Source organism: Ambystoma mexicanum, chromosome 12 (assembly GCF_040938575.1).
Source record: "Ambystoma mexicanum isolate Mex_15411 chromosome 12, UKY_AmexF1_1, whole genome shotgun sequence".
NCBI classification, from domain to species: domain Eukaryota; kingdom Metazoa; phylum Chordata; class Amphibia; order Caudata; family Ambystomatidae; genus Ambystoma; species Ambystoma mexicanum.
In genome coordinates this window covers 177,096,743-177,110,668 of record NC_090936.1, presented here as the reverse complement: position 1 = coordinate 177,110,668, position 13,926 = coordinate 177,096,743, and the positions used below count along the sequence as shown (strand labels likewise).

At 45.2% G+C, this 13,926-nt stretch overlaps 1 protein-coding gene across 2 annotated transcripts in view; it reads right to left on the bottom strand.

The window, feature by feature from the left end:
• RIC8B (RIC8 guanine nucleotide exchange factor B) overlaps positions 1-13,926 on the bottom strand; it is an 867,363-nt gene that overhangs the window by 268,796 nt on the left and 584,641 nt on the right. For both annotated transcript variants that reach the window (XM_069628263.1, XM_069628262.1), the window contains one exon: positions 2,557-2,652. In XM_069628263.1, the coding sequence (XP_069484364.1) occupies positions 2,557-2,652 (96 nt within the window). The remainder of the gene's footprint in view (positions 1-2,556; positions 2,653-13,926) is intronic.

Genomic DNA, 13,926 nt, shown 5'->3' with positions numbered 1-13,926 from the left:
GATGTCCAAGGCCGGGGACATCACCTCCAACTGTCCTGGAGTTGCGGCTGGGCTGCATTACAGCTTTTCCCTTCAGGGAGATATTGACACACTGCCGGGACTCCCTGGTGGGGAGAAGCTGTAACACAGGCCAGCCACAGCTCCAGCAAAGTCGGCAGTAATGTCCCTGGCCTTGGGCACCCTTCTTCCATGTGGGTCTTTGGCAGGGCTTGTGGGCAATAAATTCTGTTCCGATTTGCGCAAGTCAGACCTCTTTCGGAAATGCATGGGGTTACCCGTTTTCCTTGATGGCTTGGACACCCTAGGCCCATATCTGTATGGTGTGCGCTTCTGACAAAATCCTGAAATTCAACTGTCGGAAAAGACTTGGGGTTAGCCGTTTCCCCTTGGCGCCCAGGTAGGTGCACCCACACATGTGAGGTACCGTTTTCATCGGGACACGTGTTGGAACGCGGGAAGATAGGCCATGTGTTGTTGGCGGCGTGTTTCAGTGGGTGAGCCAAGTGAAATGTGCAGAAATTGGGGTTTTTTCGACACATTTCGGAATTTGCAGGGGTTTCTGGATAATACATTCTGGGCCGATTTGCGTAAGTCAGACCGCTGCGGATTCCCATGGGTGTCCTCTTTTCGGAAATGCATGGGGTTCCTGGTTTTCCTTGGTGGCTTGGACACCCTAGGGCCATATCTGTATGGTGTGCGCTTTTGACAAAATCCTGAAATTCAGCTGTCGGAAAATACTTGGGCTTAGTCGTGCTTTAGGCTTTCCCCTTGGCACCCTGGTAGGTGCACCCACACATGTGAGGTACCGTTTTCATCGGGACATGTTTGGGAACGCGGGAAGGTAGGCCATTTGTTGTGTTTACATGGTTTTCATAACGTTTCGACCCATTTGCTGGTGGCCTTTGTTACACAACCCTTTCATTTCCCAAATGTGCCCTACATTTAGTTGCTGCTTTAGGCACAATACACTTTAACCTGCACAAGTCACCTACCCTTGAAAAGGTCTGCCTGTGCTCCTTCAGAAAATGCATGCTTGCCGTTCCTCACCACATTGGTTCTCCTGATTTACACATGCTAAGCACGTCTGTTCAGGCCGCAAGCATAAAACTCCTGTGTACCATGGCTCAGTGTTTGGCTTGTGGTATTGTTTTGTGAAACACTACAAAAAAAATGTGTGATTTCCTAACTACAAGAGTCAGGGGAATGTAGCGGAGCATTGTTTTTCTCAAAATTCATAAAAGCCATTGCGGTACCAAGCCAACCGCGTCCACCACATACCTTTTTTTTCGGGTCATTTTCCTGCTTTTTCCCCAAACTATGGAATATTTTTCTATCTAGTCGTTTTCCTGACCTGCGCAAATCACCCCTTCCTAAACTTGGAATTTTGTCTACTTTTCAGAAATGTATGCCTTTCTGTCCTCCAATTCGGCTTCCCTAACCTTTTCTTCCATTCTGACCAAGCATGTCCAATTTGCAAAAATTGACAAAATCGCCTATCTCTCACAAAACGGTTGATAACCACATCAAAATATATATTTTTTTTCGTTTCCACTCAACCTTTTCTTGAAAGCCAGGAAATTGAATAATTCAGCACAGCAAACCATTTGTTCCTAGCTCTTAAAAGGAATTGTTTGAAAAAATCCCAAATGTTCACCCTTTTTGGTTATTTTACATCATCCCCCTACAGCAACCTAGGATTCCTGGGTGGGTTATGACCGCCTTCATGTGGGAAAAAAGAGGCGAAATTTGAAGAGATATCTCATGTAACAAAAAAGTTACAAGGCACTGAATGGCGACATACCGAAATCACCAAAAAAGGCCTTGGCACTGAGGGCCGGGGGGGGGGGGGGGGTGAGGGGGGCGTGGCACTTAAAGGGTTAAGATCTATTTAGAATATGAATTGTTGACTGACCTTGCTGTCAGTATATGAGGTGTGCAGGCGACGAGAGTGTCCACCAATTGGGGACACTTGATTGTTTTGCGATTGCATAACAACAACTTCATAGTGCCAGAGTTGTACTTTTCTCCCCTGCACCTGTTAAACATTAGCACGTTTTTCTATGACCCTTTACTACCCACTTTTTACTAAGGTGTCTGTTCCTTGTATATAGTTTGTGCACCTGTAACTAATACGACCAAGCACACAGGCATAATGCAAGATAAGCATTTAGGGGTGGCGTGACAATGCGGAAGAAGATCAGATGGACATTTACTCAATTTTTTTAAAAAAATGTGTCAAGTACATGCTGCCACTCTATGTGCAAGTCTCAACCTTTCAAGAACTCCCCAAAAATGTTGTAGTGTGTATGCTCAGTCTTTACACACTAACCTTTTTATCTCATTTTACACCGGTCAATGTTAATAAATGTTTTTACACGCTTAAAAATATATACACATTTCAATAAACAAACATGAAATCTTTTTGTCTACTATATTGGGCCCAGTTTGCAAGAGCAAATACTAAATCAGTAACGCAGAGCTGAAAGCATACTGTTGCAGATGAAAAAATCAGAAGCAAATATGTGAACAGATGTCCAAGTGCACAATAGACCATACCTGAGCTTTTATGAACTTTCTGATGGGTCGGTGTGATCGGGAACATTGCGTCAGTAAACTGAGAACAGGCGTAAGTCCTTCAAGGTAACTGCAGCCCTAGAAAGGGCACACATTTGTAAGTATCAATGTGTCAACCATGAACATACTTTATCAGATTAATATGGGTTAAACCATTCACAACTAATCAACAGGCATGTTTTCATAATGTAAGCTGAGCTCTAGATGAACACACTTGTTTAGCATTATCAAATATAAGGCTTTATTAGCACGTGGAGATAGTTCTTGACCTCTTCTCAGACAATCAATGTTCAGAGTGCAGCCAATAACTACAGGTATTGGTGGCATTCTCAACATTCTGTTTTAATAAGCAAACACAGAAACAATGCATTTTCCAGGCAAGATTGCTGTTTACAAAACACTTTTTCTTGGGGAGGAGCTTTTTTGCTGAAACATATTAGAAAGCAAAAACATGGGAAAATAATGTCACTTTCTTATAGGGAAATAATGTACTTTTACGGGACATGCAATGCAGGCTCATGTTAAACCTGATCCAGTATAATCAAGTTTGTAATTTAAAAGCTTAATGTATGAACACAAACATTTAAATATTGCAAAATAAAAACATTTAATTTACTAACTTAGTTTGCCCATTTACTTTACTCACTATATAACAGTAACTTTTTTCTTCCCCACAAACACTCCACAACATGCATTTCTATTACCACTATGTGCTAGTTCCCATATAGGCCTCGGGAGAGGTCATCATCGCTTAAGATAAGGACAGTGCCCGATTTTATGGTCGTTCTAGAAGGCTATGTTAATGTTCTCAATACATTTCAACTACAATAACATCAAGTACCACCTACAAAAAAAGAAAACAGTTTGATTATTTGTAAAAGGGTACGGTTTGCGGCAAACAAAGTCCTATTTGACGTAGCAAGCCAATCAGAATGATAAAAATACTGAGGATTTGCTAGGAACAAAGAAAATAAAGAAACAATGGTCCTTTGTGAATATTTGCATAGACACAGGACTTCTGAAGCAGGTGTTGAGGGGGAGGCTGTGTGCAAGATAAGGAGCAAGTTACTTACCTGTAACTCCTGTTCTGGATTCACATGCTCATGAATACGATTACACAACAGTACATATACACAACCAATGGGAGGCGGCATAGCTCTACAGAAGCAATTTAACTCACCTCTAGAACACCGACCTCCTGCAAACAGGTTGCAGAGCACTGCATGACTGACATAGGACTCCTCCATGCAATACCTGTCGATGCATTTGAGTAAGGTGAAGTTGTGGACAGACTTCCACGTAGCCACCCTGTAGATGTTGAGCAGGGGAACACCAGACAGCAACGCTGTGGTAGAAGCTATGGCTCTAGTGGAATGTGAAATTGGCCTTTCTGGCAGGGGCCTGTACACAAGCTGGTGGCAATGCGAGATACAGCCAGAGAGCCACCTGGAAATTGAAGAATTTGCCAGGATGTTGCCTTTGGCCATAGGTCAGAACGAAACAAACCGTTGTGATGTCTTTGGGTACTCTTTTGTGTGTGCGATATAAAACTTTAAAGCACGTGCAACATCCAGCAAGTGCAAGTCCCTCTCCGCTGGAGAAGTGGGAGCACCAAAGAAAACTGGTAGAAGCAAAGGCTCATGGAGGTGGAAAGCTGAAGGAACTTTAGTCATAAAGGAAGGATTTGTGCGGAGCACTACCTTGGATTGGTGAAAAGCCAGGTACGGCGGTTTAAAGTAGGGCTTGCAGTTCTCTTACATGCCTGGAAGACCTAATGGCCATGAATGAAATTATAATGGAGCCAGGTGAAGCAGTTTAAACGGAGGGCCCGTTAATTCAGAAAGAACAGTGAGTTTAGGAATTCTTTAACTAGCCTATGGGACCACAGAGAAGGTCGGCCTGTAGTTCGAGTGCAGTGCAAAAAGGCTGCTAAATGTACTTTAATGGATGCTTGTGCTAGTCCCGCTTTCGCCAGGGATAGGATAAATGGCGAGTCTTGCGCAGCTTTATTCTGAAGAGGGTTAAGCTGTTCCAATGAACAACATATGGTAAAACATTTCCATGTGTGCTTGTAGCAAGATAATGTAGAGGGTGCCCAGGAGCCAACCCCTCAACGTTGGGGATGCTGGATCGTGATGCAGTACTGATTCTCTGTCTCTGGAGAGGAAGTCAAACAAAGGTGGCAGCTTAATGCAAGAACCATCAACAGGTGAAGTATGGCGGAGTACCAAATTTGGTGTGTCCAACCCGGGGCGATCAAGATCATCTTGCAGCAGCTCCATTTGTGTTGGTTTAGTACTCGCAGTAGAAATGGAAATGGAGGGAATGCATAGAGAAACCCATAGGATGGAGGAGGCGCCCCTAGACTCCCCACTAGAGGATCAAGGCTGGCAAACTGGGGCACTTGGAGTTCTGTGCCATCGGGAACAAGTCGATTTTGGGGTAACCCCTCCAGAAGTAGATGTGAAGAACTTGGCTCTGGTGGGGCACCCTCTCGGGAGGATAGCTCTGGGGCAACGCGCTCACCCTGGAAGCAAGACGACGTAGAGCAACACAGGTTTGATCCCCGGGTCCGCGCTTAGAATCCTCCGGGTATTAAGCGCATTATAACTAACCTATCATATCAATGGTGAGTAACTTTTCTTTTATGAAATATACTGTTATGAAAAATACACTTTTACCATTCGTGGCATAATCGTAGCTCCCTGCTGAGGGAATCCGCAATGGTGTTGTGGATTCCTGATAATCGACGCCCAGTACCAGATCTCTTGAGCTTGTTTGGGCAGTATCAGTAAGCGCGTACCACCTTGCTTTTAGATATAAAAATGTTGTCGGTGAAGATATAAAGCACCTTGTTCTGGAGTTGCGGTTTGAATAATTTCAAGGCCAAAAACCACTTTGAGCTCCAAGACATTTATGTGTACGGCTTTTTCTCTGGGTTGCCACAGGCCTCTGGCATTGTGTTGGCTGGTGTGGGCTCCCTATCCCTTCAGGGAAGCATTGGTGGCGACTGTGGCCTGATGAACTGGGAGCAGAAAAGGAGCACCCTGCGTGAGGTGCTCGTGATTATTCTATCACTGGTAAGTTTGGCAGAATGATGGCGTGAAGGTAATCTTGTCGTTTCACAAACCTGCACTTGCTGCCATTAAGCATCTAGGAACTCTTAGAGCGGCCTCATGTGTAGCCTGCACTGTGTAACTAATAGGATGCAAGAGAACATCATCCCTAGCAGAGATTTGATTGATGGAGCAGACTATTATCACCTGTAATGTGGACAGTTGTTGAATCTTCTCTAGTATGGCTTTGACCCTCTCCTCCAGGGGGTAGCAAGATATGTTAGGATGTTGAGCCGTGAACCCAGGAACAGAGCATTCAGAGATGGCAATACGTACAAATTCGGAAAGTTGATGGAGAACCCCAGAGAAGTTAGGCACCGGATGGTCTCTTCAGTGTGTTGGAAGGCGTGTATTATCCAGTCATCCAGGTATGGGTAGACGTAAATGCCTACTTGGCAGAAATGGCAGCCACCCGAGCTAGCCATTTCGTGAAGATTCTCGGAGCCGATTTGAAGTCAAAAGGCAGAGCCTTGAATTGATAATGCTTGACTTGTACTATGAATCGAAGGAAGCAGCTGTGCTTGTGTTGAATGGGAATGTGGAAAGAAGCATCCACCAAGTCCAGAGAGGAGGGGAAGTCTCCTTGTTCTAGTTGGGCGAGAATGTTCTGAAGCGTGACCATGCAAAACATCTCATTTTAGGAACTTCTTGAGCTGCCAGAGGTCCAAGTATGGGGCTCCACCCACTGGACTTTCTCACCAGGAGGTATCTGGAGTACACTCCGGAGCCTCAGAGGTGCGATGTTAAAGCTCCTATAACTCTTTTTATAGAAGGGACTTTTCTTCTTGTAGGAGAAGTGGTAGATGTAGTTCTCTTTTCTGTACAGGAGGGATGGAAAGGCATTTGCCCAGAAACATGAGGATGTGACCCAGTTGAATGACATGGAGCACCCATCCGTTGGTGGAGATGTTCTCCCATTGACTAAAATTTGCGACAACCAGCCTCCCAACTTGGGTGCTGAAGTGGGGGCATGTGTCCTGCTGCCGGTCAGGCCTGCTTGCGGGTTTGCAGTCTGGAGGAAGATCTGCGTCATTGCCGAGTATCCCTGTACACCTGCACCCTTCCCCTTTACGCCTAATAAGAGCTGGTGCAAGATGGCTGGTGTTAGGAGGGCCTGTAATCTCTGGAGGACCTGAAGAAATCCTCATCGGAACAAAAAGGGCTGTCTTCATTGCTGCAAGGTGCCTAAGGAGCGTGCAGTAGCAGTATCAGCCTTGATGTCCTTCAGGGTTTCATCCACTTTGTTCCCACACCGGTCCCCGCATCAAACAGCATATCCACAACCTTGGATGCACCTCAGGACGAAAATTGGTTGCAGGACCCACCTTGTACCACAACTGGTGGCCGTACCTTGAGGATTGACAAGTAGTTGGCTGATTCCATGATTGTAGCAGCCGTGGAAATGACCCACTTGCCAAAGGATTCTAGTGGCTTACCATCCTTATCAGAGGGCACCATGCATGGAGAAGTAGTGTTGGCTGATCTCTTCCGAGCAGCCGCCAATACCACTGAATCCGGGCAGGATTGGGTACAAGTGCACTTAGGAGCTGTATCTGTAATCTTATACTTCAGGCAATCCTTTTTAGGAGGAGCCGAGAAGGGATTTTTCATCACCAAAAGGACATCTTCCCAGATGTCATCTAGCATTGGGATTGCGACTACCGACTTCCTGGAGGCGTCACGCCTTTGAAATGGGGAACCCTCATACCGATGTTCCTCAGACCTAAGCAAGTGTTCAACACGATTTCATTTTTATATGTATGTGTATACAAAAGGTAATCGTAATTGAGACCAATTACTATTCACCTACCCCCAGAAACACAGCAATCAAAGCATGTGTGCGAGCCGAGGTAAAGTAGTTTCACACACAGCGTGAGGCCGCTGGGGAAATGAAGGGAAGAGAAAGAAAAAAAAAGAAATGGAGCCCCCTGGATGAGATGCTGCTGAACGCCCCACTACTGTATTGCCAGTTGGAACTCTTTGTTGAGAGAGATCTTTTCTGTAAAGTTACCAGATACTTGCATCCACCTTGCATCTAGAAACTCCTGGGGAGGTCTCATGCACAGTCTGCAGAGGCAAACAAGGTTTATGCATTAGGAAAACATGTCCAGAAGCGACTTGATGGATCGCACCGTCGCTGCTTGGGCCGACAACAAGCGCTGCACCTTGCCTTGTATGGTTTTCACCGTCTCCTCCGAGGGAGACACCAAGCAAGTCACTGTGTTAAGTCGTGGATCTACGAATAGAGCATCCGGAGATGGCTTCAAGCAAGATTTTGGATAGTTTATTCAGAACCCCAGCTCTGTCAGCAAGACGTACGATCCTTATGTGCTTGCTGGACAGGGACCGCTAGCGGACACGCACCAGCCAGTCGTCCAGGTAGGGGTATTTGTGGATGCCCTGCAGTCGAAGATGTGCCGCACGGGGGACAGGCACTTCGTAAACACCCATCGGGCCGACTTCAGGCCGAAAGGCAGAGCCTTGAACTGGTAGTGCTGACTCTGAACTATGAATCACAGGAACTTGCAGTGCTTTTTGTGAATGGCGATGTGGAAGTAGGCGTACTCCAGGTCCAACGATGTCAGAAAATCTCCCCGCTTCAGCTGGCAGAGTACGTGCTGCAACGTGACCCTCTGGAACTTTTGAGACTTTAAGTACTTTCTGAGACGACGTAGATCCAGAATCGGCCTCCAACCCCCTGCCTTCTTTCTAACTAGAAAGTATCTGGAATATACTCCAGAGGCCGGAGTTGCTGGGGAAGGGGCTCTGTTGCCCCTTTCCAGAACATGGACAGCACCTCCTGTAGAAGCTGCGGCCTGTGTAGTTCTGAAAGGTGTGCCCCTGTCCAAGAGCATGCAGCACCCATCTGTCCATGGTGACCTTGTACCACATGCTGACGAACTTCACCAGCCAGCCTCCCACTGGGGTGTGTAAGTGGAAGCCCAGAGCCATGGTTCAGGACTGCTTGGGGGGAGGTCTTCTGCCTTGCGGACGGCACCACCGCTGACCTCCACTGCCTTGAGAGTGCCCCCCTGTATGCTTGAGTGGAAGAGCACAAGGGCTACCTCTAAGCGGTACTATAACCCTTTGAAGATCTTCCTGGCATTCCTCTGGAGGACCGAAAGGACGAGGATCGCTGCTGCTGCAAAGTTCCCAGGGAACGTGCCGTCTCCCTGTCGTTCTTTATCGCCTGCCTTTCCAAAGAAGTTTTCCCTGTCGAACGGCATATCCAGCACCTTTGTCTGAACGTCCTGTCTGAAGTTCATAGCCTTCAACCAACCTCGATGGCGCAGAGGAACCCTGTTCCCCCATCTGGCAAAAACCTGTGTCTGCAATGTCTACCGCCACCATTATGGTGTGATCCAAGGCCACTTTACCTTCCTGAAAAAGTTCAGTGCCTCAACTTTCTTATCTTCAGCTAGGAAGTCCAGAATAGGGCCCAGCTTGTACCATAGTTCCCAGTCATTGTGAAAAGAGAAAAATAATATGAGGCCGGGAAACCCAAAGGAAACGCACCAAACACTGGTTACGAAGGAACATACAAAGTGCTTTATTTTAAGGTCAAGCAATGACAAAGTCAATGATAGATCGGATAGCTATCGGCCCTCAATACAACACAACGAACTTCAACGGGGTTCGATGTATTCAGTGAGAGACTGTACATTGGGACATTCAGGATTTTATACATTTCTCCAGCCTGTTGTCCACCCCCTCCTTCGCGGGTTAACCATTCCATGAATGTATTACTGGTCTAGGGTCTCTGCCAGGTCAATTCTAATGTATTCATCAGTATGTGCATAGATCAGTTCTGTTGATACAGGTAATCCATTTACATGCAGGTCAACAGAAGGACAAGGTCTCAGTTCACGACCCTAACAAGTGGCCTGTAGGCAAGTTATACATTAGCTGTACAGAGGTCAAAACGACCTAGATTCTATTCGGAATGGCATCGTCCACCATTTTGATGTACAGGGTGACTTTTACACAGCAAGAGAACCTAAAATGTCGGTTTGATTCAAGATGGCGGCTTACATCAATTTCTAAGGTCAAGACCTTGCCGTAGAGAGTTATTCGCGTACAGTTTTAAGCAACTTGGCATAGGTCAATATACATACAATCGTTACAATAGGAGGCATAAGTTAATATCCAGTTTGACATCATAACGGGACAAAATGGCTAGGGCGTTCGCTGCCCTGATGGTAGAGGCTTCCGTGTAAATTACCCTCTTGCCCATCGCATCCAGCTTCTTCCCCTCCTGGTCTGGAGCTACCATGGCGACCGATGACTGGTTCGCCGAGCATTTCTTAGCTGCGGCCGAGAGAACCGAATCCAGTGAGGGCTGAGATCTTAAGCATGTGGGCGCTGAGTCGGGCACCCTGTACTTCTTTTCCAATCTGTCCCATTTCGTCAGGGCTGTACTTGGTTTCTTCATAAGGGCATTAGTGTCGCCCCCAAGATTGGTGAGCGGGTGGATTCCCCCATTGGTGGAGAGTCGGGAGGAGAGGAGGGCCCGTCTTCCTGTGCTGGCCGGCCTGGGGGACAGACCCCTGTGCTGTGTGGCCTCTCGGTGGCTGGGAAGTACTCGGTGGGCCTGCCATCAGAGAAGGCTTGGAGCCTGATGTCCCCGAAAGTCAGGATCCTGAAGTCCACTGACTTTCTAGAGCGCATGCCGGTACTCATAAAACGAGTGCCGGGCTCTGCAGCTAGGACGGGGCAGCTGCACTTGGTCCGTTAGGACAGCGGAGCACCGTGGTACGGTGAATGAAGGCGGCCTGAGGTGGAGGCTGGCAAAGCAGAATCCCAACGGGATATAAGGGTGTGCGGCCCACACCGCAGGCAAAATTGCCTAGGTCTTTCTTCACATAGTCCATTTCCTTCATGCTGACACACGGTAGCATGGGTCAGTGGGCTGCATTCCAAAAGTAGCACTATCTACTGGTAAATTAATGCGCAAAACAAGATAACCAGCAGTGCCTGCTCTAACTCTCAGTTCTCTCTCCAAAAACCTGAAGATTGCCACCAGGGGTGGAGCCAAGGAGGACATTGGCTGGGGCAGCATGACCCAAAATGACAGCAATAGGCTATTTAACTGACAAGTAGTTTAAAGCTTAAAGCTAAACTGGTTTAATATTCCTGATGATTTCCAGCTTGAGGATTGGGAATATTCATGAGCATGTGAATACATGAGAAGATCCAATGCTGGAGAAAGTGTCATTTCTTTTGCTGCAGTAGTTCAAAGTAGATCATGATTTCAACATAGGCTTACTTTGCATAAAGATTGAGCAGTTGGTATTGCGCAATTAAAACAGAATGAAAAAAAAAATGGATAAAAGAGCGTTGAAAGCAAAATTGCCTATATTCTTGAGAACCGGTACAGTTTCACAGAAAATTGACATTAAACTACCAATCTCAAACAGGGGGCAAATATTCAAGATGCAAGCTATTAGTCGGCCATAAAAAAAAAGTCACTTGCCACCAATGTTCCCTCTAACAAATCTTTTCTGTGTGCAGAAATGGTTGGCTTTCGTGCGTACATTTGCCATGTGTGCAACTAACGAGGTAAGCCATTTTGTGAGCATGCCTTGTTAGTGAGTTATCATCTGCAAAGAGATTTTGACGGGATCTTCCCAACCACTGCAATTATTTTCAAACCCATTTTATTTAGGCTAAAAAACAAATATTTTCTATGGGATTATAAAGAGCTCATCAACCAGTCCAAGGGTCTGATTCTGAGACACATGGTAAATGGGAAGTGTGATGTTTCTGCTGAAAGGATACTTTTCCATGAAGCAAAGGATTCTAAACCAACCCAAGAGTGGAGGTAATAAATCAAAGCCTCCAGTCATGCAAAGTTGTGTTTTATGGCATAGCAACATGCCTGCCAATACCCTATGTGTAATGGGCTGGCAGGGACTATATTCTGAAGCCAGAGCACCCTTTGTTTGAAGCCAAAAGACATGTTAATTAAAAGCACCCTGTGAGGTGTTCGTGCCAGGAAAACATGTTGGGCTGCATGTAGAACAATACAAGTTTAATTCCATGATTGAAGGTCATTTTTCTCATTTGCTCCCTCTTTTTACATAGCTACAGAATATGGAGCAAATAAGAAAAGTGTCCTATCACAAACTGATAGCTTTACTATGTTACATGATTCTCATAGTCAGCCCCCTCCTCGCTGCAATGGGAGAACGGTCGCTGGCATTGCAGCACTTGTTTTTCAGCAAAGTAAATACATGGACTTCACGACTGCTCCACGCCATTTTTTGTACCCCCCCTTGAACTGTGGGTGTTAATTTTTGGCGCAGAGCATGTCGGATGTCCATGCTACTTTGCTGACAAGATTAGATTCAGGCCCCCAGCCTTCAAGATCAGGTCCGCCACAGTACCTTGCAAAAGTACTCCTGTGTCCAGAGAAATGTGTATGCACAAAAAAGCATTGAAAGCTTAGTATACACAGTAGGTTTAGTTGTGGCTATTTGTTGACACTGCTCAGAGACAACGTAGAAAGTGTTCAATACCAAGGGGAAAAAACACCCATCATCTGCATTAAAAAAATCAAATATCACTTATGATAACTGATGTAGCTGGAAATAAATTCAGAGAGAATACAATATTTGCAGATGGAATAATGGACATGAAAAAGGATGCGTCAGAAAATGTCCACTTTAATGAAGTAATTCAAACCAGGAGAACATGCCTCAATTTGTGTAAGAAAGAGAATTGCATCAAAATACCTGCACCACAGATCATGATGATCAGTATTCATGTGCCTCTGTTTGCCATCCAGATTACATTATACTGTGAACAGAGCTATAAGAAACACCTCATCAAAACCAGCATTAAAGCTAAAAGGCATACACACCACACATTTCTACTCCCTAAAAACAAGAAAACGTGCCCCACAGAAATGGGAAACAAAACATAGGTGCCTACCCCCTGCTTCTACCTCACAAATCACCATTGATATTTCACTAATGAGTGACAATCAGAGCAATGGCACAGGGAGGAACTCTAATATTACTGCCTGACCGCAAGAGGAATTTTGAGGGTAACAAACATCTTTTAATAAGCATAAAGTATGCCTATTGGCAAAGTTAATTACTTGCCTATTCCCTTAAAAATCATTTGATTCCAAGAATATAGTAACATTTTATCAGTGCCCTGCTTGTAACCCTGACATAAGAAGAATAAAACAGCTGATAGCGTTATCCATCCTTCCTCACAACAACCTAGATAGAATTCAACAAGAGCCATACGGAGGTTTATTCTGGAGCCCCGTTGAAGAAAATCACACATTTGCCTTTAGGTTAATGGTATTAGTGCTCAGAGGTACATCAGATTTAGTTCCTTCTTCTGCATCTAGGGACCCCTCTTCTGCAATTCACTGTCAGTTAAACAAAATGAGTGGGGATGCTAGGGGCACTAAACACAGAACACATAAGTATATTGAAAATCTTTCAGGTGCTGAGCATAGAAAGAAACTGAAGGTGCAGTTTCCTAGACCGTTACTAGAGTTTCCTATCCTTTAGCAAACACATTTCCTTAACTGTACTGTACACTGCCCAAGTTGCTGATTTGGCCTTCATCCTCAAGGAGTGTACTAATGTGTTGTTTCCTTCCCCACCCCCCGGCACTCTGCTGGCTCCTGTGGTAGCCTACAATACTAGTTGACAGGGCTCTGTAAAATGTGAGATTGCAGCATTATATCTCGCACTGGGATATTTGCGAACCCAAAATACTTTGCAAGCAAACCATATTTAAAGCCTCACTAAGATATTATGGCCAGTGTAAGAAAATGTCATGAATCTGCATATAGACAAATATTTTGCAATTCATACAAGATTGTTTGCAACATACCACACCCTAATATTATTCGGTATCATACAATTGCAGTGTTTCTCTCCACTTACAGGGTAAAGCTACCAATGCTAAAGTAGGACACACTGAGCATGGTATTTGCCTACTCAAAATCCTTAGAAGGCAAATTAACATTTTATTTTTGTAATGCGTCAACTTCCAAGGGTACAGCTTAAAAGCACTTTCGTGGGATATGTACAAAGAATAGAAAGCCTGGAATGAGGTTACAAAAAAGGGATTGATTTGGAAGTAACTGGGAATGCGCAGTGCCACCAAAGAAATGGTTGGTACAGAACAATCTTATTAACCAATCATGTTATTATCACAAATATACAAATGTGGTTTGCAAAGTCAAATCTAATCCAGTAGTGGACAGCCG